The following is a 25,655-nucleotide window of genomic DNA, read 5'->3' on the forward strand; positions in this document are numbered from 1 at the left end:
GAACACCACTGTGCCTCTGACTCTTCAATACAGAAAGTTAGACTTTGTGCCATTATAGCATAACTATATCATACAAAATTCTTACTGGATTATTGGCTTGAGCATGATTTTAATGTACATTTGTTGCCACAGCCTGTGGCTCACTCTTGTCGTAACTACAGCTGAAGTGCTGACTGTGAAGATTAGACACAGTTTGTATGTTAATATACTCAGCAAAGACTCGCTGCTTTTTATCTCTGTTCCTTTTTGGAATGTCTTGAGGTTTTGATCCTCCCTCTCCTGAAACTGATTAAAAAGCTTCAAGTTCACTTAGGTCTCCTGAAAGTGCTTCTGCTGTTTTCTGATTTATATAAAGGACGCTGAGTGGAGCTCAGCATTCAGAGGTATTTCAGCAGACCAGCAGTGGCTTATGAAATAATTTCACTCTAAAACCTGTGGGCTTTGTTGTTCATGTTATTTGTGTTTCCAAAAGAAGTATGATGCCCTGTATACATTTTATGACAAATAAGATTTTTTGTCTTGCTCTTATTAATGCATATTGACATTTAACTGTTATATTACTGAATTTAGATTTTTTTTTCAACACTTTTTGACTGACTTCTAAGTCATTTCAAGTTTGTTTTGGGTACTTTGGACGCAGTTGGGAACATAACAAAAGGGCAAGAAGAAATCTAATGATTTAGTCTGAATACAAATAAAGTTAAAAAAAAAAAAAAAAATTTCCAGTATGATTTGTGGATCTGCCAGTCTTTCCTGCATCTGTCTGATGAGGTGGCCTCAGTCCATCAGCTGCCTGTTGCTTCTTCAACTTGTTGCCACAATATGCAACCTGAGGCTCGTCGGCGTGGAAATGACGTGTCTCCGCAAGTGTTTTTGTGAGCCCATAAAGGATGGCCTGTCCTCTCCCTGTCACACCGAGGGAGAGAGAGCGAGAAACAGCAAGAGAGCAGGAGCGGACTGAGTGTGACCAGAGAGTAAGAGCGGGGAGACGCGCAGGGGGTAGAGAAGCATTTTCACCTACGGCAAAGGAAGAACACTGAACAGTGACATCACTTTTACCGCAGACAAAAAGTGGAGGAAAAAACAGTTGAGCATCCCCTCTGGGTCTGTGGGAACGGAGCTACCCGGGGGACACAAATGTAAGCGACGCGCAGGGACACTCAGGTGCAGAGAAACCAAACTGGCTTCGCTCTTAGGATGCAGAAGTCACCAGTGGAAGATGCGAATTTCCTCTCCAAATTTTTCTTCTGGTAAGACATGTTTCGCCTACATCCCTTATCCGAGGAGCAGGAGTTGTGCCTGGAAGGCAAGGTGCATGCGCAGCTCCACGATGGAGCCCACATCATAATGAAGAGATTGCGCAAAAGTCACATTTGAAGGGTGGGTTAAGAAACTTTAGGAAACCGTGGCTGAATAGGGCAATATTGCCATGGTGTCACATGGAGACGTGGGAGATGAATATTATGGGGATAGATTGGTCAATAAATGCAACAGTTGCTCCAGTTGTCTGCTTCTACACAGTTACTTGTTTGATCGTGATGTATGTAAGAACGTTGAACAGGTAACAAAACGTGGGTGACATGGGTTACTCTGTTAGAAAAATAAAGTTAAAGAAATGAAGAAAAATGATTGATCTGAAGCATAAAACCCGCTAGAAGTGCAGTCACGCTGGCATGGACCATCTTCATGTGCTGCAGTGTTTTAGTCACGGTGCCACTGAGAGAGAAACTGTCTTTTCATGTCTGTGTGAACAGTAATTGCAACAGCACCTTTATGTCGCTTAATTCCGTGCGTAAAATGCGCGCATGGCGTTTTAAAACTGCGCAAAATGTGGGTCGTGGTCCGTTGAGGTTTGTTCTGGAAGGTACTCTCATGTGGAGGTGGACGCTCTTCAAGATGTTAAGTCATCAGTATTTGTAAAACCTGCTTCTAGTCATCAACATTAATTAGAGCCTCATTATTTACCTTAATCAGATGAGTCAAGCGTTGGTCAAGTTAACAATCTTTCACTTAAGTCATTATTTTTACGATGAATATTAACCCTGGTACTAGAAATTGCATGGTTAAATGTTTGTTTGATTTTTCTTTGTGATATTTGTATATTACCTGTCAAAAATTGTACTTCAGTATTACTAGTGCACCCACGCAATGTGTCCTTCCTCCTTTCACCAATGAAAGACTCCAAAATAAGAAGCCCACTTAAAAATAAGCAAAACAAACAAACAAAAAAAAAAAACTCCAAATGATATTATGTCACTTGGCTGGGAGAGCCTTTCTTTATGATTCAGTCACAGGTCCTAGCAAACATCTGACTTTACCTTCCTCCTCTGTCATTAGTCTGTCTGTGAGACCTCAAGGATTACTTAGATTACAACCAACACAAGTTTACATTAAGGGTTCTAGACACTCTAACCCTGGCTTTTATGGCAAAGGCTTATCCTCTAACCAAACACAAACAAGTGCATCTTAATATCGTCTCTCAAATGTCCTCAACGAATTCTAAAATGTGTTTTGTGCGTTTTAATTTATTATACTATATTTACACAGTGCCACCAAGATGCAGAGAACAAGATCATGTATTCTTATGTTGAACACTATCTATTAGCATATTCTCTTGTATGCTAGCATTTTTCTCTTACGCATCAAAGCTTCAAACAGCTGATATTCAACAATCTTTTTAATGTGTGGTTTTCATGCAGGTGGACATCACCGCTGTTAAGGAAGGGCTTCAGAAAGAAGTTGGAGCTGACAGATGTGTACAAGGCTCCTTCGTTTGATTCAGCAGACACTCTCTCCGAGAGACTCGAAAGGTTTGTCATGTAGGCTCATCAAGGGAAAATGCAACTGGTTAAAGAAGCTTTGTTTTTATGGTTCACATGGGACTTATCTGGCTTGTGTCAGTATTTAAAACAAAGTATCAGCTGCATTGGATAAATGTTGTCTTTTTGTCCTTGGGGTATTAATGGTGCACTGCTGCACCTGGGATGTCAAATGCCATGCATTATGTAAGGGGTTGACACAGCAGTTTGATATAAAATCAAAATGAAGAGTTAGATTTAAAAATAAGACTTTCCATGTGATGAAAACAAACAGATAGCTTAGCCCTAAAGTTATTCATGAGGTGATTTGCAAAAGGCAAACATTTCATCCTTTGCCATATCAGCTCTTTCCTCTGTAAACGGATTCATTTTTTTCACAATCCCTGCAGATTTACCAACTGCACATCCATGCATTCATCTCCTGTTCAGCCATATCCCCAAGGTGTTCTCAGATCTGGGAACTCCCCTGAACTCACTGCCATCATAATGAAACCAGTCTGAGATGGCTTTTATTTTGTGGCATTGTCCTACAGGGAGTTGCCATTACAAAATGGTCAACTGGCCATAAAGGGTTGCACATGCAATACTCAGACAGGCTGTGGCATTTCAGCCATATTTGATATTAAAGGAACTGATGTGTGTAAAGAAAACATTCCCACATCATTACACCACTACTGCTGACACAAGTTGGATTGGGTCCATGGATTCATGCAGCTGAAGTCAAATTTGTAGCCTACCATCTACTTGTTAGTCTTCATCTGTCCAGTTTTGGTGAGCCTGGGGCCACTGCAGCCTCAGATTTCTGTTCTTTGCTGGCAAGAGTGGATCCCAAGGTGGTGTTCTGTTCTTGTGGCGTATCTGTCCCAAGTTTCAACAACCTTAGATGCTTTTCTGCTCACCACAGTCGTAAAGAATAGTTATCTGACCTACCGTAACCTGTCAGCTTCAAACAGTTGGTCGTCCTCCTCTGACTTCTTCTTACCAAGGCAAGAAGGGTTTTTTCATACCACTCTGAGTAAATTGTAAACATTGTTCAGTTTCAAAATCACAGGATAGCAGCAATTTAGAAACCCACCTGCCACCAACCAATAATGGCACAGCCCAAGTCACAGAAATCACATTTGTTTCCCAGTTCTGATGTCTGATATTAATATTTGCTGAAACTCCATGCCTGGATTCTGTAGAAACTTGCATGAATTAAGTGAGAAAGGCGAGAGTAATCCTTTTAGTGTGGTGCAAAGTAACGCCAGCAAACAAGTCATCCATCTAAAATTTCAGCTGAGAACATTTGATTTTATTAGCATTTTGCAGCAAAATTCAACAAACACAGAGACAGAAAAAACATTAGCAAGTCAACGCACATTATTCCTTTATAGTTGCAGACATTTTGATTTGTCATATCAAATGGTTCATTGACTCTGCTCTTGATGTAAACATTCCAGATTGGACACATCTTTATTTTGTATCCCTGATCTTGTTGTTAACCCGTTCCCTTCCAGTTGAGTTTTTTTTTTTGGAATGTCTTCAAAAAATAGAAGAGGCAAACATTTCATCCTTTGTTATTTGCCCAACGATTTCAGTGTCCTAGTAAAGAAGCATGTATGAATAAATAAATAAAAATAAATGGAATGTGACTGTCATTACTGACATTATTTACAGCATGTAACTAATCTCATGGTTACATGTCTGAATGTTGTAAGCTTAAGTCCATTCTAGAGAGCTGGTTGTGAGACATTTGGAGGAAATACATTACAATCACTAACTAAAGTGCATTCTCACTTTATACCATGTACAGAAAATGTCTAGATATGTAATGATTACCTGTATGCACTATGTCATTCACATAATCAAATAGTACGTGCGATAAAGCTGTATATCCAATATGTGCATGTAGCGTACATGAGGATTAAATCCTTTTTTTAAGGTGAATTTGTAGACAAGCTTTAACCTAGAAATATGTAGCCTTGATGTTTTTCACATGTCACCTTTACACGTGTTTACAGTAGCAGGCCATGAGCCATCCTCTCTTCAGAGTCAACTTAAAATATGGGCTGGCATTTAAACTGAGCTAGACATAAACCAAACCTGTGTGTGCCAACAAACAGCCAGGCAACACGTGATGGACAAGGTTAACTTGTATTTTTCTACTTAAAAATCTGTCTTTCACTTTTAATTTAGTTTATTTTTTGTCTCATTATTTCCCTACCTCTCCAAGCCACTGTTTCTTACTTACTCTCGACCTGCTGCTCTATCTTATGTGTCTTTTTCTCTATCAGCCACTTAGCCACAAGCTGCCAGACGCTTCTATTCCCTTTTGCTATAATCACTTTACTCTTTACAGACCTGGCCAGTCATTAAAAATCTCGAAATTAGTTAATTGATGACTTTAAAATGGTATTACCTGTAATGGTCAGCCATGGCAACACAAGCGCTTTGTGAATTCTGCAAACAAACCATCGTTCTGTATTCCTTTTGTCTCTTTTTCCTTTCTGTCCCTCATCTTTTCTTTTCCTGTTATTGTAACAGTAAGCAAATGCTATATATTAGACAAGTACTATCTTCTTTTTTCTTCTTTTAAAGAAAGAAGTTTGATGTTATCCCAGAGATCAAATACTCATGTTTCTTTCTCCTTTTTATTTTTTGCCTTGCTTAATTATCACAGCTGTGTCCTACATTGGCCTTGCCACTTGGTCACTCAGGGGCCCACGTCACACTGAGCAGTGCCAACAAGCCAGTTAATGTACACTGGTGTTAAAAAGTCAACCTTTAGAAAGGGCCCAGTGTCCACCAGGTGATAAATGAGCAGTGGTTGGCGATTTGCTTTCATTATTCTGATCAGGCAAACAGTGAGGCCTTCTGGGAATGTGAACTTTATCTTCCATTAAAGCATGCTGCGTACCATCAGCCTTTTCATCACCTTCAGTTCAGCTCAAGTCACTGACGTCTGCTGGCATGAGAAAAATAGAAAGAGATAGAAAAATGATACTTAAAATCTCCATTTTCAGTCAAATTTAAAGCTTTGATAATGCTATTATCAAAAACTATGATATATACACTACCATTCAAAAGTTTGGGGTCACACAGACAATTTCATGTTTTCCATGAAAACTCACACTTTTATTCATGTGCTACAATAGTTGCACAAAGGTTTTCTAATTATCAATTAGCCTTTCAACACCATTAGCTAACACAATGTAGCATTAGAACACAGGAGTGATGGTTGCTGGAAATGTTCCTCTGTACCTCTATGTAGATATTCCATTAAAAATCAGCCATTTCCACCTAGAATAGTCATTTACCACATTAATAATGTCTACACTGTATTTCTGATTAATGTTATCTTCATTGAAAAAAAAATGTTCTTTTTTCAGAAGGGCATTTTTAAGTGACCCCAAACTTTTGAACAGTAGTGTATATTTTTCTTTTTTTTCTTTTTTTTTGCTTATTAACATATCCATGTGGTGTAAATTCTGGAAGGCATATCACAGTGAAACAAGCTGTCAAAACCATGGCTGATAGTTTCTATGTTGAAACTGAAGTGTACTGATGGCATTCTGAAACAGTCGCATTCAGACTTTCAGGTTTCATCTGAAAAACTCGGAACCAACCCTTATTGCTGATGTGCTGGCATGCTTGAGCTGCAGCGAGTGGGAGGGGTTGCCGCAAAGAGAGCCAGGGACTTAATAGATAGTCGTTTTAGCACATGGATAGATTACTTAATGGAGAAAACTTCTAAATATGTAACTTTGATACATAGAGATGTCGGTGTAAGTTGTGAGGCCTTGATGCAGTAAACAAATAACACGCTAGCTGAGAAGCTTGCTATACTCTCTCTTTTTGAATTGTTCTTTTAGTGTGATTATCAAATTTTTCCATCAGCCTTGCTCTGTCATAACTTTTTCCCATTTTCTGCCATCACCAAAGCTCTGAAAGTCTTACCTCTGTTTGTATCCCCTTAATCATTGCAAAAAGCGGTCACAGATTTTCAAAATTAGACCCAGTAGTAATTTTTATCTAAGATGCACAGTAATCAGTGGCGTCAAATCATAAAGACAACGTTACAGATGTACCTTTACCTAAATGTTCTCAAAGACAGGATACATCCATGTTATACTTACACATACTGTCCAGGGTTGCAGGCTTCACCTTGACTAAACCAGCATGACGTGAGCAAGAAGTGAGTAATTCATAACCAGATCATCAGTTTGTTCCTTTTAAACTAAAGACCTTTTTTGAGGTCCCAGGATTCATCTACAGAAACAGTAACTGTCTTCGATCATATGGGAACATCTGCCAATTCTCTGTAGAGTTTGTAAACTGGGAATGTTGGGTCTTTGGGCTATATTTTGCTGCCTGTGCCAGAGATTCATGGATCCATTTTTTTTCCTCCACTGATACCTTGACTCAATACCTGCTGGCACAGATCACGAATCCAGGTTTGTATACTTCACTGGCTTGTACTCATTGGAATCATTTTATGTAAGATAACATGTGGCCAGGGATTACTGCGATGCTAAAAGCTGAATTGGTACCTTGCCATAACTGACTAAATGTAACTGAAAATGGAAACACTGAATTTTTAATGGCACTGATGAAGAAATCACATTTAACATGGATACTGAACTGTCAGACTGGATCAGTGCATTTTCTGCCTCTGTTACGTTTGTGTGCAAACTGAGACAAATACTCTGTAAAATATAATCAGCAAACCAACAACAAGTTGTCCACTTATGTTTTTGTCACTATTTACCTCAGTGGCCTCACTTTCTTCCTTTTCCTCCTTCACTCATCTTTTCTCTTCTCTACTGCTCCCATGACTCAGCGTTGAAGTGCTCATCCAGATCACCCTGGTTATAAATGACCCCCAGAGAACAATGCAGCTACTTACTGCAGCTGTATCTACTTGCCAAGACAGTTAGTGCAGTGTAGTAACAAAGCTAGAGCAGGCAATATCCAGCAATATTTATAGATATTTCAATAAAATAAGTAGAAATGCAGCAATTCAAATCCACACCATCTAACCGTAAAGGCGTAGTTTGCCCAAACACAAGTCTGTCAAAAATAATAACACTTGCATATCTTTAAATCTATTTTTAGAAAATTAAGGTTTTTTCACCAAATACATGTGTTTCTTGTCAGTTATTGGCCAAGGAATTTCTTTACAAAATAAAACTAAATAATTGTGCTACAGCTTCTTGTTCTGTGACTTTATCACCAGACAAAGTTGTGGAGAGGACTCTTAAAGTCTGGACAGCTGGTTCATTGCCAGAGTAGTAGTAGACAAATAGAAGAGCCACAGCCAAACTTTGCTGGCATTTGGCTGGTGTGTGTGTGTGTTGTTCCCTCGTTGTGCCTACACTGTTGTTTAACTGTGTTGTAACTCTGTCCTCCCTGCAGAGAATGGGACAGGGAGGTGGTGTCAGCCAAGAACAAGCCCAGGCTGATGAGAGCACTGGCTCGCTGCTTCTTTGGCCCTTTCGCCTTCTTTGGTGTCCTCCTATACCTTGGGGTGAGTGTGTCAGTCTGTCCTCTGTGAGGAAAGCAGATCTGACATATGTTGTGATATACATTTGTTTTGCTATAATGGGGCATGCCACGGCTCATAATTTTTTTGTCTCAGATGGAAATCAGGTTTATTTGTGTAAAGTAGATGTAATAAACTTTTAATTTGAATCAGATACTGCAGAATACAGTGAACTGTTGATGGTATGATCAAGAAGTTTATAAGAGATTAAAACCTGCCGATTTCCTCTTTGATGTAATGAAAATGACAAGAAACTGTTATGCATTTGTCAATAAAGCAAACCTATGAAACACATAATAACATAAAATTACATTTTAGGCTTTTTTAGACTTTGAAAATACTTTACAAGTACACGTCATGGTTTTTGTGGTCAGTAACAAACTTTCATTAGTGGATGTGCATCTTAAGGCACTTTGTTAGCTTCAACAATTCAGGTTCAAATCCAAAAGGATCAGAGTAGTACTGTTCTAGCATGAAACTGTGTTAAAGATAAATTATTTGCCTATTATGGTATCCAACTCTCATATGATGGAAATGATACTGTTTGTCTGGCAAATCTGTCTGTCCACCCAACCAACCATCCATGTAATTTCTCTACTGACCACACAGCATCATGAGAAGTTGAGCATATCTCACCCCACATAACACTGGAGGTATGGAAATCCCATGGGCATAGCACCAGTCAGTCACAAATTGGTGTGTCACTAACACTAGTAATTTGGGGACCCAGTGTAATACAGTTATTTTGAAATTTAGTTGTTTAAATATTTAATTTACAAAATTTCAGAAAACAGCGGTCAAAAAAAACCCCAAAATATTTAATGAACTGTTACATAATGCATTAAAAAAGAAAATAATCCTGTTTTTTAATCTATAAATTGTATGGTATTTTACTTTTACACAGTTTTGTTCTCCAGTTATTATTGATTAATATAATATTGTATAAATCTTGCCTGAGAAACTTATTCATCCCGCCAACCGATAAATGATGCCCAACACTGCAACCATAGAATTAAACAGTGGTCTTGGCATTGGAAATGCTCAAATTCAGTGACGATGTCTTTCAGTAAGCAGAGTACAAAGTAAATACAGTATCAGGTCATGGCTATGTTTATTTAAACGTTGTCACTTGCACTACTGCCAGCTCTGCCTGTATGTGGTTCTGTGTTGTACCTGTTAACACTGCTGTCCTGCTGCAGACGGCCAATAAAACTGCTGTTCAATGACGTACAAACCTCACAGGCATGTCGCACTATAGTGTCACAACCCAACTCACTGTCCCAAACTTCTGGAAAGGTGCCAACAGCAGCCATTGCGTATGTTGGTACCAGTCGAAGCTGGTTGTCATGACAACAAGAATGCTTGTTAGATATTTAGGAGACACTGTGGGACACACAATGTAGCATTAGAACACAGGAGTGATGGTTGCTGGAAATGTTCCTCTGTACCCCTATGGAGATATTCCATTAAAAATCAGCTGTTTCCAGCTAGAATAGTCATTTACCACATTAACAATGTCTACACTGGATTTATAATTAATTTAATGTTATCTTCACTGAAAAATTAAAAATAAAGACATTTCCAAGTAACCCTAAACTTTTGAACGGTAGTGTATCACAATCTAAATAAGCTTAAACTGTGTGTGCTACTGCATCATAAAATTGCAAAAATATTTGTCACGAATTGTCGTTCTCAACGATCACACGATTCTGCCAATTTTGCAACTGATTCCAAGCAAAGTACCTGAATGCTGTTTTTTCTCCAGTTCAGTACTGGTTCTGGCAGCAGATAACTGAAACTACGTTCTGAAAGTGATGAAGGTTCCCATACTTTTTCGAGGATATAGATCTGTAAGATACGATGAAAGCAAACCAAGAATAACTTTATAAAAAGAACAAGGCAGACCATCCAGTTTGAGCATATAACAGACAGTGGTGAATGACAGATTTAAGATTTGTAAATAATATATAGTTCAGATAGATATGCCTGCCAGTTTATGATAACATAAAATGTAACCTAAACTGGACTGTAAACTTTACCCTATAACTGTGTTAAAGCACTAAAGACTAAACTTTGATCACAGAAACTGATAGAGACATGAATATACTCTGTTATCTTCATTGAAATAAACTGCTTTTCTTTCAAAAATAAGGACATTTCTAAGTGACCCCAAACTTTTGAACAATAGTGTAGATATTTGACAGTTTTGCAGTAAAATGCAAAATAGTGACATTGATGTTTTCTTATGTTGGGCATGTTGGTCAGATCCAGATCCAGCCATGAATCTATGATTTGTTTTGTTTTTTTTAATTACCTAACACTGTTTTCTACTTTCGGGCTGCACAGTGGTGTAGTGGTTAGCACTTTCGCCTTGCAGCGAGAAGATCCCTGGTTCGCGTCCCGGCTTTCCCGGGATCTTTCTGCATGGAGTTTGCATGTTCTCCCTGTGCATGCGTGGGTTTTCTCCGGGTACTCTGGCTTCGTCCCACAGTCCAAAAATATGCTGAGGTTAATTGATCATTCTAAATTGCCCGTAGGTGTGAATGTGAGAGTGATTGTTTGTCTATATATGTAGCCCTGCGACAGACTGGTGACCTGTCTAGGGTGTCCCCTGCCTTCGCCCGAGTCAGCTGGGATAGGCTCCAGCACCCCCGCGGCCCTAATGAGGATTAAGCAGTGTATAGATGATGGATGGATGGATGGATGGATGTTTTCTACTTTTACCTCATGTTGAAAACAGCAACAAAATAGGATTGTGTACCTATTCTGAAGTTATTTTTGTCACCTAAATGACATTGAATGACATTGGTGTATTCTTTTGCCAGTAACTATGATTGATAGGACACCAGAAAACAGACTGATACGACTTGTCTGAGGTAATAACTAAAGAGGAATAACTACCGTGTACAATAGAATTACTTAATCTCTTCTTTTGTCTCATGTCTTGATGTAGGAGGCCTCCAAGACGGTGCAACCTCAGCTTCTGGGTCGCATCATTGCTTCCTTTGACCCGTTCCATGCTCCAGAGCGGAGCCAGGGATACTTCTTGGCCCTGGGCCTCAGCCTCCTCTTCACCGCCCGCTTCCTGCTGTTGCAGCCTGCCATCTTTGGCTTGCATCATCTGGGCATGCAAATCCGCATTGCCCTTTTCAGTCTAATATACAAGAAGGTAAGGGGAGGACAGCATACACACGTGGACAAAATTGTTGGTACCCTTCGGTTAATGATAGAAAAACCCACAATGGTCACAGAAATAATTTGAATCTGACAAAAATAATAATAAATGAAAATTCTATGAAAATTAACCAGTGAAAATCAGACATTGCTTTTGAACCGTGGTTTAACAGAATTATTTAAAAAAATTATATATAGTATATTTTTAAATGTAACATGTAGGATAAAGTGATTCCAAAGAAATATCACAGTTGATTTAATTAAGTTTTCAGCTCCTCACACATAAGTAGTTGAAGCATCATGTGGAAGATGAAAAATTTCTTTCTGGCTCTGAAAGCTAGCGTTTTTTTTTTTTTGTTTTTTTTTTTTTAAATTTAATTTCTTTTTTAGTAAAGCATGCAAAGTTTGCCTGTGAACTGTTGTGAAGTGCAAGTGTAAAGTCTCCCTTGCAGTCAGTGGCACTGTGTTGCTGATAGCACATGAATTGTACACTCGCTACTTGTAGTCACTGCTGTGATAATTGCCAGAACAAAACAAAACAATCCTGCTGAAAAGATTGTAGCACAGTTGCATTTACATTTTTTTTTCCTTTTTTTGTTGTTTCTTTTGTATGTTTATTTTGTTTAAAATTTTTGGTAAGATTGGGTGTTTGGGGGCTACCTCATCAGGTAAATGCTTCCAACTTGTTTAGCACACATGGCCGAACACTCCCAGAAAGCTTCTCACATGTGGAAGTCCAGCAGTGGCACTCTGCAGGCTGCTGTTAAGGGCGTGGCAGCCTGGTGTCGCAGCTTGGCCACGTGTCACTAACTTCCTCTCATCCAGTTCACTTTCTTCCTTTGTGATTTAACTGACCTGTGACCTTTTTTAGACCCTGAAGCTGTCCAGCCGAGTCTTGGATAAGATCAGCACAGGTCAGCTGGTTAGTCTGATGTCTGCCCACCTCAACAAGCTGGATGAGGTGAGAAAAAGTGAACTATTTCTCAGGAGAAAATTGATTATTCAGAATCAATGAGAAAAATTTCTTCCCACATCCGACATGACTTGTTTCTAGATTAAATATTATGTATTGAGAATCATATTCACATCTTGTTACGGAATCATATATTTTGGCGAAACTTTCGATTTTACTTTTCCATTAACCACTAATCTCTGCTAGTTTAGATCCAAGTGCTCCAAAAACCATGGTACAGTCTTGTACACTGACTGGATAAGGTGGCAGCTACAAGGAACACTGACCTTTTATTTCCCTTTTATATTTTATTTTTATATATCGTCGGGGCTGCACAGTGGCGTAGTGGTTAGCACTTTCGCCTTGCAGCAAGAAGGTCCCTGGTTCGCGTCCCGGCTTTCCCGGGATCTTTCTGCATGGAGTTTGCATGTTCTCCCTGTGCATGCGTGGGTTTTCTCCGGGTACTCCGGCTTCCTCCCACAGTCCAAAAATATGCTGAGGTTAATTGATTATTCTAAATTGCCCGTAGGTGTGAATGTGAGAGTGATTGTTTGTCTCTGTATGTAGCCCTGCGACAGACTGGTGACCTGTCTAGGGTGTCCCCTGCCTTCGCCCGAGTCAGCTGGGATAGGCTCCAGCCCCCCCCCCCGCGACCCTAATGAGGATTAAGCGGTGTATAGATAATGGATGGATATATCGTCCACATGAAGTTAATGTGGATTAACGTCCACAGTTAGTTAAAAAAGTTAATTAGAAATCAGTCAAGCATGAAAATTTTAGCTTATATATTATAAATTTTAGATTATATATTATAAATTCTTAGCTCTTACTACAAAAAGGAGAAGTGGAAAACTGCATTAATTTTCCACTCATAAGTAGCTGAAAGATTTTTGTTTGTTTTTGGAGGGAAATGAGGCTTGACAGTTCACAGCCTCACAGACTTCAATGAATCAGTTTTAGTATCCAACACTACTACTACTCTGGGACAATTAGAGGACAACAGATGCAGAACAACACATGCGCATATACAAACAAACACAGCTAGGTGTTAGTATGTAAGCAAAGTGCTGTATAATTGTGCATCAGTGTTGCAAAGCAAATCCGTGATGATGCAAGACAACATAGCTGGAGGTCGTGCATGAGTGTGTGCTGGCTGAACTGTATCTTGCCTTGGGTCTCGGTGAGGTGTTGAATGTGGAAACACTCTGCAACCTGCTTTGGGACAATTATCACCTTGCTTGGATTTGGCTTGCCTAATGCAAGGGGGGCTTACATTGTCTGGTTGTGTGTACATGCTGGAGGAGAAACAGAAAATGCAGGAGAATGAGAGGGAAAGGACCTTACTGAGGTGAGAACTGAGTGTTGTACCTATAGCACAACTGAGATTCTTCAGCACAGTGCCAATGAAAGTGGATTCTTCAAAGGAGAAAGCTTGATGTAGTCCTCCTTTTCTTTGTGCTCGCGTTCTTTTATGCGGTCTTGTGTTTTATAGCCAATCAATGTTCCTATGTGTTCAGTATGCTACACAGCAAATATCTTATGCGCAAAAGGGGTTGCAGAGTTTGTTTTTAAAAAACAAAACATTAAACAATTCTGAAACTTAATCTGTGACATTGCAACTCGGCAAACAATTCTGTGTAATTCCTCTGTGGTTAACCATACGCCACACTCAGGTCAATGAAGGTGTGTCTCAGTGTGTAGACACAAGTGTCCTACAGTGGTTGAGGTGGCTTTCCTTTAAACATAGGGCCAGGCTCACAGTCTTAAAGTGGTTAAAGTGATATTTTCATAAAAACATGCAATATTGCAGACTACTCCTCAGACTGCTTCATATCATCGCACTAGACCAGTTTTCCATGACAAAAAAGTTGCATTTCCCATACAGACATCATATTTGTAATTATTATTTAGATAATTATTTAAATGTAATATGTAGGTGCAATTAATTTGAACAAATAGAATCATGCATACTCCCTCTGAAGCACAAATTTATTACTATAAACAAATGATTGTCAGACTGATTCTTCATATAATACCACTGCATAGCATAACCTACTTGCTATATTGTCTGTTTAAATGACCAGTTAGTTCCAAGCCCGTATGCTTTTACCAAAATATATCATGATACACAATTTCTGTTTGTTGCTAGCGCTCTTGGCTATTTACCTTTGTTGCACACGACTACTTTTTGTTCACGTTGATCTGCGCTAACCAGAGCTATTGTTCTCTGCTAACCTGCCAGGCATCTCTTTAAGGCAGTGAGTGTATGTTACTCAAAACAAAAGCCTTCATTGGACTGTTCCTTCAACTTGGCCTTTGAACTGACCGTGGACAAAGGGTCACATCATTACTCCTTTAATAAAAGTCATATTCAAGTTACCTTGTGTACACTAATGTCTTCTCTATGTACTATGTGTGTTTATTGCAGAGTCTGGGTCTGGCCCACTTTGTATGGATCACCCCTCTGCAGTGTATACTGTGTGGAGGTCTGCTCTGGGAGCTGATCGATGTGAACGGATTCTGCACCCTGGCAGCTCTCACCCTGCTGGGCCTCGTCCAGGCCTGGCTCTCCCAGAAGATGGGACCTCACAGGTCTACCATGTGCACTCAAAATATAGGAGAAAAAAAAAAAAAAAATATATATATATATATATATATATCACAACTAAACAGCACTTCTAATTGTGCTTTCTGTCTTGCCATGTGTTTTAGCTTTGCTCTCTGAAGATATATAGCATTTAGTAGAAATCTCTTTTTCTGATTCCCATTTTGCAATTTCTTGCCTAAGAAACTGTTATATAATGCATATTATACAGGTAGTTTTATGTTCACATACTGCATATTTACAAATATACCATACATACACAGACAGTGAAAATACCATGGAGGTGCATTCAGTACAGGTGCATGCACAAATGTAGAGTTGATTCAGAAAGTATTCACACCCTGTTTACTTTTTTCACATTTTGTTATGTTGCAAGTTTATGTTAAAAATATTTAAATACATTGTTTCTCTCATCAGTCTCTTCTCCATAACTCATAATGAAGAAACAAAAACTGGATTTTAGACATTTTTGCAAATCTATGAGTTGATTTAGATAGTCAGACTCTTTCCTAAAATACTTGAAATTTAGCTCAGGTGCCTCCATTTCTATTGATCGTCTTCGAGATGTCTCTAGACCTTGATTCGTGTCCGTCTGTGGTAAATTCAACTGAAATAGATGATTTGGAAAGGCATATACCTTTCTATATAGGGCCTCACTGCTGTTAATTCATATCAGAGCAAAAACAAAACCATCAGAAACTACCTACAAAGTTCAAAAACAGAGTTGTGTCAAGGCACAACTCTGGGATGGGCGACAGAAATTGATGCTGCATTTAAGTGTCTCAAGAGCACAATTGCTTTCGTAATTCTTAAATGAAAGAGGTTTGGAACCACCCCTCTGGCTCCAGGACGAGCAGGCCCCTCAGCCAAACTAAGCGACTGCCAGAGAAAGGAGAGGGGAAAATTTTACAGAAGGACAACTGTAGGCTTAGAGAGGCTACCACCACCATCCCAGTGGTGAAGCACGTTGGTGGTAGCATCATGCTGTGGAGGTGTTCAACACACCCCTGATAGTGAGATTGATCATGGTTTAAGGAAAGCTGAACAGCACAAAGTAGAGATATCCTTAATCAGGACCTCAGACTATGCCAAAGTTTTACCTTCCAATAGGACAATCACCCTAAGCAGAAAGCCCTGGTGATGCTGGAGTTGCTGTGGGACAAATGTGAATGTCGTTAAGGTCCAGTCAGAGTCCTGACTTGAACTGAACTAATTATGTCTGGAGAGACCTGAAAATTGCTGTCCATTAATGGTGCTTATCCAGTCTGACACAGCTTAAGAGGATCTGCAAAGAAGAATGGCAAAAAAAAAACAAATCTACATTTGCAAATCCAGTCATATCATACCCACAAAGGATCAATCCGTAATGGCTGGTTAAGGTGCTTTAAATAAATACTGAGTAAAGGGTCTGAATTCTTGTGTCAGTGTGATATTTCAGTTTTTCCTTTTTGAATTTAGACTATTAGTACTTTTTTTTCTTTTTTTTTTTGCTTTACCATTATGAGTCATTGAGTATAGGTTCAATTTAAAAAAATTTCAGCATAAGTCTGCAACATAGCATAACGATTCCGGGTCCTGAATTCTTAATGAAAGTGCTGTGTGTATGCTAATGCTGCTGTGAAAGTGACCTGTGTCCATATAAAACTATTTTGTGTGAACAGGGTCAAGCGAGCAGGGATGATCAGCCGCCGCCTGGCCCTCACCTCAGAAATTGTAGAGAACATTCACTCTGTAAAGGCTTACGGCTGGGAGGAAGTGATGGAGACCATCATCAAAAACATCAGACAGTAAGGCGAATAGTATGCACACACAGAGAATATGCAGAGTTTTTACTGTTGATCATTTCTGACAGAAAACCTTGACGAAATCTCTTCAAATTTGGCACAAACTGAACTCAACAATGAACTGAGTAGATTTTGGCCATGTAAGGTCAAAGGTCCCTGTGACTGACCTCACAAAACACGTTTGGCCACCACTCAAGAAGCCATATGTTAGTTATATGATAGGATAACATGAAGAGATATTGATTTTCAAAAGTTTTTGATGCTTCAAAAACTTCTGAAAGTCAAGTATTATTAAGTTTAGACTTTCTTTAACAGTAAAAATGAAGGAAAGAAACTTGTTTTCATATCATTGACTGCAGTGTGGAGCTATAAATATAAGCATCACTGTGCTGCTGTTTCATTTTTTTCATACACGCACATATGCACTTGAAATTTAATTCTTAGCTTCTCCTTCATTCTTCTTCTTCTCTGTATATCTCTTTTCTCAGAGAGGAGGTGACACTGACCAGGAAGATCGGCTCTCTGCGGTACTTCTACAGTGCCTCGTACTTCTTCTCTGCCATCTTGGTCATTGTGGCAGCTATCGTGCCACATGCACTAAGTAGAGGCATCATTCTCCGTCGAATTTTCACAACAGCCTCCTACTGCATGGTGCTACGAATGACAATCACCCGCCAACTCCCGGGTTCCATCCAGATGTGGTACGACACGCTGGCACTGGTCAAGAAGATTGAGGTAGGTTGTGAAATGAGAGTGAGATAGGTGCTCATCATTTAGATGCCTTTACTATTGCTAGAAAATTTAATATATAGAATAAAACGTAGACAGTAAATGATGATCGTTAGTATAATTAATCCAGATTTGTTAGTTTTGCTGCTGGCCCTCACCAGCCCCTAACAGAATAAATAAGCAGTATAAGATAAAGTTAAATGTTGATGATATGCTGCCTATGTTTTATTTCTCCAGGAGTTCTTGACGAAGGAAGAACACAGAGTGCTCGAGTACAATCTGACCACCACTGAACTGGAGTTGGTCAACGTGTCTGCATCCTGGGATGAGGTTTGTTTGTGTCTGCACGACAAAAATAAAATGCAACACTTAGCTGAAGTAACTATTATTAAGCATTTGTCTAGTAGCTGGGGATACTGCTTCTTATAATCTGGTATGAGCTAAGTAAAGACATTGTGACATGTGGCAATGCATATCTCAGTGTGTTTTAGAGATTTAACCCTTAAATGCATACCTCTGATCGATAGTGACCTGACACCATATAGCTCCCTTTGTAATTTGACAGTGATCTGGCGTCAAAATATCAAAAAAGAAACACATTTTGTTATTATGTAAAAATGTATCCCAATGTGCCCAAGACCCTTAATTTTTTGAACAACAGAATAATGGAGGAAAATTGGGAATTAGAGTTTTTGTGACAGCTCAGATGGTACAAGAACACTGCATAATGTCAACCTCTATGGACAGTTTCCAAGAAAAAAAACTCTTGCCTGCTCTTCTGCTCAAAACTGCCAAATTAAATTGTGCTGAAGATGAAGATAAATATTGGGAGCACATTATTTGATTAGGTCATACAAAGATAAATTTGTTCAGCTCAGATGGGGTCCAGCTTTTGTGGTATAACTAGGATTACCACAGTGAATGCATAGTCCTGACACTGAGGTGGGACCAAAAGCTGTTGGATGATATAATTGAGATGACGTTTAATCGTTAAAGTAACTACCAAAACTACATTGCTCGTCGGATCTGTATGCCAATCCATTAATGTGACTGCATGCAGTTCATACTTATGCTGTGATAAAGTGATATGTAAATGTTGCTTTATCTGACCTAGTATGATTGTTGCGACAGTTATAGAAAAGTCACCGGGGTGCTCATAATGGAAAGCAGTGAATCCCTTAAAGGGGCTATAGATGGCACTATGAATGCTTGTGGATAAAATACTGGCTGTTAGGATGTTTCGTAGTCTGTAAAAGCTTAGTGAAAGAAGAATATTCTGAAGGAGAAAAAAGTGTAAACTATGACCTGGACAAGTATGGCACCAGGCTTGAATCCAATAGACTACCTTTAGGTAGAGCAGCACAGCCGCTTCAATAAAAAGCAGCTGAGAAAAATAGCTTGTCATCAGAAATATAGATGGACATACAAAATATTGAAAAACATGGTGCTTTGTTAAGAAAGCACTCATACAAGCTCTGTGATTTTACAATAGGGCTGCCTTTTAAGTGTTAGGCTGACCCTGGCGACTCAATAGTGTCTTAGAACAAAGTTATAAATCATTTTAGTTATGAATGAAACTGAACTATGTCTTTCCCCAAAATTTCAGAATGGCTGGTTTTGCATTTTTCTTTGTTCTAAAGCCAAACAGAGTTAAAACGATTAAAAAATAAGACCGTGGTTTCTCATGCCTCAGTGGCTGACCATAACAAAATTAAGATTAATCTGATGCTGATATTCAGCTCTTTTGTTATGTGATAATATCACTAGCAGCAGCTGAAATCAGAATATATAAGTAAAATAGCCAGGGTGATATATCAACTCTTTTGTATATAATCTTCTACATGATATTTATAAGAAAAAAAAGTCATCAGTATATAATGTTTTTTTTCTGCAATTTTTGCACTGTGTTTCTTTTTCTTATCTATTCCTGCACTGCCTTTATACTTTTTCTTTGGAGCTGCTGTAATGGTGAACTTTCCCCACTGTGGGACCAATAAAGTTTATCCTTATCCTTATTGGCTTATTCTAGATAATATGAGTATCACCACTCAACAGCTGATAAGTAACTGTAATCTGCTGTAATCTGTACAGACACTCCAAAGATGTTTAAGATAATTCAGAAACAGTGTTGAAAGGATATATTGTAGTAATTCACGAGTATCGACATAAAAGCACTGATTGTCTGATTCAAATGTCAACATCAGTACAAGGCCCACAAACCCATCACTCAGGCTATTTAGACACTCTTATCTGTGTCGACACCATCACAGAGCAATGGCATGCGTAAAGAAGCTAAACTCCTACAACCTGTAAATCCACCATGCATTACAGGTATAATAGTTAATTGTTCAGTCTCAGTGAGAGTGGGTCATATAATCTTATCTATAGGCAGAGGCTGTAAACTTCCTCTAACAGGTCTGATTCACGGACCACCCGATACCGTGAGAAAATGAACAGCAAACTGTGTTTTTTTTTTTTCCTTCACTTTGCATAATTAATTATCCTGAGTCGTCATCAAACTCTGCCTTAGCTGGGAACACTTTGAATCTCCCTTTGAGATTCAGACTTGTGTTCATCACCTAATTCCCAGATTCTCCTCTTGCCTTCTCCTCTTCCTGGAATGTGCCATTCGCAGTTGAATGGGAGGGGTGTTGCCTTTCTTTACTGCTGACAGCATGTACGTCACCTCATTAGAATGAGAATCGCAAAGACAAACCTATGCAAACCAGAGTCAACCCTGGTGTTAGAGGAATGGTGACCCAGAAAACGTCACAGAGGTCAATGATTAAGCCAGCGAGTCATGCAGAGTTCCCCTTTTCTAACAGTGAGATGTGTCAGCCATTAATCTTTCTGGAGGCGGTGAGAGATGAGGTGAAATAAGGCTATTGTGAGACTCTGGGAGTCTTCCCCTGTCTTTGGAGAATCTCCTGTTTCTCACAGTAGTTTGGCCTGGGGTCACCGTCTGAAAGCACAGCATGACGGGCACACTCGCTCTGCCCTGATGCAAGCAGTTATGTAAACAAAATGAAAAACACAAATCATACATGTCATACACGCACAGAAACATCCTCAGTGGTACACTGTAATGAATCGAAAGTGAGGGTTTAATTACATAAATTGGAATTCAGTGTGTACAAATGGCAGCAGAACCTAAACATTTAGATAGGTGAACAACATAATTTGAATTGAAATTGTGTTTAAAAACTGTGATTCTGATAATATTGTATATATATATATATATATATATATATATATATATATATATATATGTGTATATATACATATATATGTGTGTGTATATATATGTGTATATATATATATATATATATACACACACACACACATATATATATATACACACATATATATATGTGTATATATATATATATATGTATATATACATATATACATATATATATATATATATATATATATATATATATATATATATATATATATATAATCTACATGCAATGTCGTAAAGCATGTTTTACTATATGTAGGCTTGCATTTGCTATCTATTTTTTCGCTTAGTGTTCGTTAAGTCATATAGAAAGTGAAGACTCTGACTTTGAACTTTTCTGCAGGGTATTGGTGAGCTGTTTGAGAAGATCAAGCAGGAGAACAAGGCAAATAGACATTTGAACGGTGACGCCGGACTCTTCTTCACCAATCTGTATGTCACACCTGTCCTCAGAAATATCAGCCTTTACCTAGAGAAAGGCAAAATGCTCGCAGTGGCTGGATCTACTGGCTCAGGAAAGGTAGGTCAAAAAAATTATCTCATCCAAATAAAAATTTGGGCACAAAATGTTTATAGCGACTACACCGAATCTGTGACTAGTCTACTGTCATATATTTGGCCAACATGTCTTCAAGCATTGAAAGTCAACATGCTAACTCATTATAGGCTAATCAGGATGAGAACACCATCTTTAAAGGCTTAAAATGAAGAAAAATTTAGTAGAATGAAGTGTGACTACGCCCCTTCCTGTTCCTTCCAGAGTTCCCTGCTTATGATGATCTTGGGAGAGTTGGTGCCATCAGAAGGTAAAATCAGACATAGTGGTCGCATTTCCTTCTCACCACAGACTTCTTGGATCATGCCAGGAACAATTCGTGACAACATCCTGTTTGGCCTGACATATGATGAGTACCGCTACACCTCCATTATCAAGGCTTGCCAGCTGGAAGAGGTACCTTTACTTTCTTATATGATTAATTCTGCTCTACCTTCTTCTTTACACCCTCCGCCTGCAGGCAAAGTGGATCAAGAACATAAGAAACAGATTGATGACAATGAAAATAACTGTTAGCTGCAGCCCTAAGAAGCAGGTTCAGTGTTTACAAGATCAACAAACCCGTGTGATGATTTGTCAACCATAATCTGAGAAGATACGGGTTTTGAAATTTATTGAAAATGTGGATGAACAACAGACATGGTTAATGCTGAAAGTTTAAAAAGGTCACTAAATATTTTGATACGTTTATGCTTTAAAAAATTTTCACCACTGGTAGCAACCATGAATTAAAGCTCAGCGGGGACAAAAGCATAACCGACAGGTGACAGTGTCAGTAAACAAAGAATACACTGAGTCACTAACAATCTGTCTCACAAAGTATCAGCATCACTGCTGTGAAAATGTCCCTTAATGTTGCAAAAACCCTCCAGCGTTTGAAAACAGACATTTTCTAAAATAAAATAATCTTTTCAAGCTTTTCTTTTTCATTAAACCAATGCTCTCTGCTGAGTTGTCTGTTTGGAGCCACTGCGAGGCATCAGGAAGGTTCAGGTTTCCACAGTCCACATTTAAACCGATTATGTCACGCACACACACAAATAGACACATACTTTCGTTCTGTCTCTTACTCTGATACACATACACGCACTCACACTCTCATAAGCCTCAGCGTTGAGTGACGGCCCCTCAGCAGAATAATGTCTCCTCTGTTGCCATGGAAATTTCACGGTATGTCAGTGGGATGCAATATGAGCCCGTTAGTTCCCAGTGACAGACATTATCACATCAACGAGCTAGAAGGACTCACCATCAGATCAGGGGGCTGTTAGGCTTGTTGTTCAGTGCTGAATTATATTTTCAAATGTGGTGAACATTGCTGAGCAAAAAAGTGCAACTTAGATATTGCATACATGACAGTAAAGTTTGTGTTGACTACAGTATTAAAAGCCAAAAATTAAAACATTTTTGTACACACTGAACATAAATATAGACTTATTCACATATTTATAAAAATACAAAATAAGTAGGCAGACACAAAATCACTGTTTGCAAACACAAAAATGATGTAAGTGGCAACTGGAATGTCTGAGATACCAACAGATGTATAACATCAGTTATACAGGTATAATATAAGTGATTGATGTAATGTAACTCCCATATATTGTCATAAAAACACAAATCTTTCAAAAAAAATGTATAAAGACATTTTTGGAATAATTTTTGGAACCCATGGAAACAAGTTTTGTGCTGACAGACCAGTGACATGTAGTTCACAACAAGTATTTTAAGTACCCTATATTAACTATATTTTTTACTGAAATCAATGCAACAGCTCATGTGGAAGGTGACACCATCATATTTATCAACTACCACATTCCATCTCCTGTGGCACTTAAAGTGCCTCAGTGGTTTTGACAAAAACACAACTTGTTGTCACAGCAAACAAAGCCGGCATGCAATACAGGCGTCTCCATGTTAAACATCAGCTATCATTCTGCTCTTGAAGAGAGACATCAAATGTGGAGTGAGGTGTCAATAAACCTGAAACAACAATAGCACTATGAAGATGAGTCGCACTGTCAGTTCTGCTGTATTTTCTGTGGAAATGGCAAGAATGACAGGGTGTCATTGTGTGCGCTTTGGTTGTGAGTGTTGAGACTGACTAAAAGGACAGACAGTCCCTTCCACTGTCCATCTACAAACAGATGCACTATTGAAGTCAACAGCTGTGAAAATTAGTTATGTTAGGTAATATGCTATTAGATTACAGTAGATATATTTCAAAATTATATTAAACTTTTCTCTAGCACCATTTTGAAAAACAAACCTTTAAAAAAAGTCTTACTCTTATAATGCAGTAGATAAATGTTATCTAATTATCCAGTCTTTATTTCTTCTTAGAGACATGTAATGTCTAATTTTATATTTTCTAAATTGATCCTTTCTTAATTATTGGCATCTTGAATAGATATGTTGTGACAGTGCACACATGATTCCTATTTTTCGACCCTGACAGACAAGAGTGACATCTAGTTCTGATCTCCCCAGACAGACACAAGTCGTTCAGTGGGTTCGTGACTGTAATTCCTCAGTATTGTAGCACCCTGAAGCACCAGACAGACTGCTGTGGGTGGTCTTCCCACTGTAAACTCAACTTTTGCTTCCAGCCTTTAGCCGCTGGAGCTTTTTGTTCACAGTGAGAGACATGTCTTTTTTACTATGCTGCCGTATTTAAACAAGCTGTTGAACAACCTGTTAACTTGATCCCCTATGCGCTCCTATCCGGACAGCGGAAGCTGCCATTATAACGGTAGGTAGTTTTAATGATGATAAACTTGTGCTGTCACTTCATCCTCATTGGTGTGGATGTCTACTTTCATCAATTGCCACCAAATGCAATATATGTCTCTACTTGTGGTATCCTTCATGTGCCTATTCCATGTCTGGCTTGTGCTTTTTGTGTGGTTAGATCTCTGATAATACCTCTGTCATCCTATGAATTCTTGAACATTTAGCTGAAGATAATTCCACGTCCTTTAAAAAAAATATGAAGATCCTATAATTTGATAGTTTAGGTGTTGAACTGATGTTCCAAACTTTGCATCAAAATGTCAAAATAACAGTTCTTATTTAATTCCTGAAATAAGAACAGGAAGATTGCAGAATTGTAAAGTTACTTCTTGAGAAATGTCATTTCTTGCTTACAGTGTGTTTTCATGGTCTTCACAATGTGTTTTGCCATTTTGTCTGCTGTATCTCACAGTTGATAGCACTACTCATGCATGTATTGACCCTCTGACCCCTTGTTTTCCTTTCTAGGACTTTGCGTTGCTGCCTGAAAAAGACAAGACTCTCCTCATTGAAGGAGGGGTGACCCTCAGCGGCGGTCAAAGAGCACGCCTCGGCCTAGCCAGGTACTTTCTGTCACCCCTGAGCGCCTGTTAACATGCATGATTTACTCCCATATGTCTGTCAGTGCAGACCACCTCTGTCAGTTAGTTCTAACCACAGTCTTTGTTTTGTCAACCATTTTTTGACTTGATTTTGATTCATTGTTTTGCGAACATCATACATAGAACATGAGTGAAAAGTAGTACAAAGATTTGAGCCATACTCCTAATTGATGAAGAGCTCTGAAGAGATAACTACAGCAAACAGTGAGGTTTTTTTTAAATTTACAGATTGTTTTCTATAGTTCAGTGAGAAATGGCAATTCTTTTGTCAGGTTAAGTGAGTTCAAAGAGCCAGAATATCATCTCCTCTACAGTGCCTGGATCAAAAGGAGCTTCTTACACCCAATAACTGACTGCCCACGACACTCAATAAACTAACTGCATTTTTTACTTCATAAACAAACACATGTTCACTTCAGCAGTTCTCATCAGTGTAGTTGACAACCAATGAATGCACTAGGTTCATTGCAGATGTTAATTTATCACTGATCTTTGCACATTCTGTCACCTTTACAGTAAGAGACATTATTGTTTCTCAGCCATTTAAAACATGTATTAAATTATACTTATTAGTATTTAGGATTTCATGCTTTTGGCAATCCTTCCAGTTAAGGTATTCATTTCCAACAGTGTAATGGATAAAGTTTCTACTGCACAAAATCATAACCTCTCAAAGCTGCTAAGGCTCCCCTATCATTCTCCCTGGTGTGCTTATCTGCCTGCACTAACTATTGTGTTTGCAGTCTTACATTTTAATGACAAGTGCTTTCTACAGCCCTAGAAGAGCTTTATTGGTCTGTTAAATCGCTGTGTAGATAACAACAGTCAGACATTCTCATATTCCCATGCATTATTTATTGGTAGCCATCAATT

At 38.7% G+C, this 25,655-nt stretch overlaps 1 protein-coding gene across 1 annotated transcript in view; it reads left to right on the plus strand.

The window, feature by feature from the left end:
* The first annotated feature begins 902 nt into the window (after nucleotides 1–902).
* cftr (CF transmembrane conductance regulator) overlaps nucleotides 903–25,655 on the plus strand; it is a 50,303-nt gene continuing 25,550 nt past the window's right edge. The window contains exons 1-12 of the mRNA XM_055009311.1: nucleotides 903–1,250; nucleotides 2,700–2,810; nucleotides 8,217–8,328; nucleotides 11,297–11,512; nucleotides 12,389–12,478; nucleotides 14,898–15,061; nucleotides 16,736–16,861; nucleotides 17,347–17,593; nucleotides 17,825–17,917; nucleotides 21,175–21,351; nucleotides 21,592–21,783; nucleotides 24,649–24,743. Coding sequence (XP_054865286.1) covers nucleotides 1,198–1,250; nucleotides 2,700–2,810; nucleotides 8,217–8,328; nucleotides 11,297–11,512; nucleotides 12,389–12,478; nucleotides 14,898–15,061; nucleotides 16,736–16,861; nucleotides 17,347–17,593; nucleotides 17,825–17,917; nucleotides 21,175–21,351; nucleotides 21,592–21,783; nucleotides 24,649–24,743 — 1,676 coding nt within the window. The 5' untranslated portion in view covers nucleotides 903–1,197. The remainder of the gene's footprint in view (nucleotides 1,251–2,699; nucleotides 2,811–8,216; nucleotides 8,329–11,296; nucleotides 11,513–12,388; nucleotides 12,479–14,897; nucleotides 15,062–16,735; nucleotides 16,862–17,346; nucleotides 17,594–17,824; nucleotides 17,918–21,174; nucleotides 21,352–21,591; nucleotides 21,784–24,648; nucleotides 24,744–25,655) is intronic.

This window comes from Amphiprion ocellaris, chromosome 3 (assembly GCF_022539595.1).
Source record: "Amphiprion ocellaris isolate individual 3 ecotype Okinawa chromosome 3, ASM2253959v1, whole genome shotgun sequence".
Classification (NCBI taxonomy): Eukaryota; Metazoa; Chordata; class Actinopteri; family Pomacentridae; genus Amphiprion; species Amphiprion ocellaris.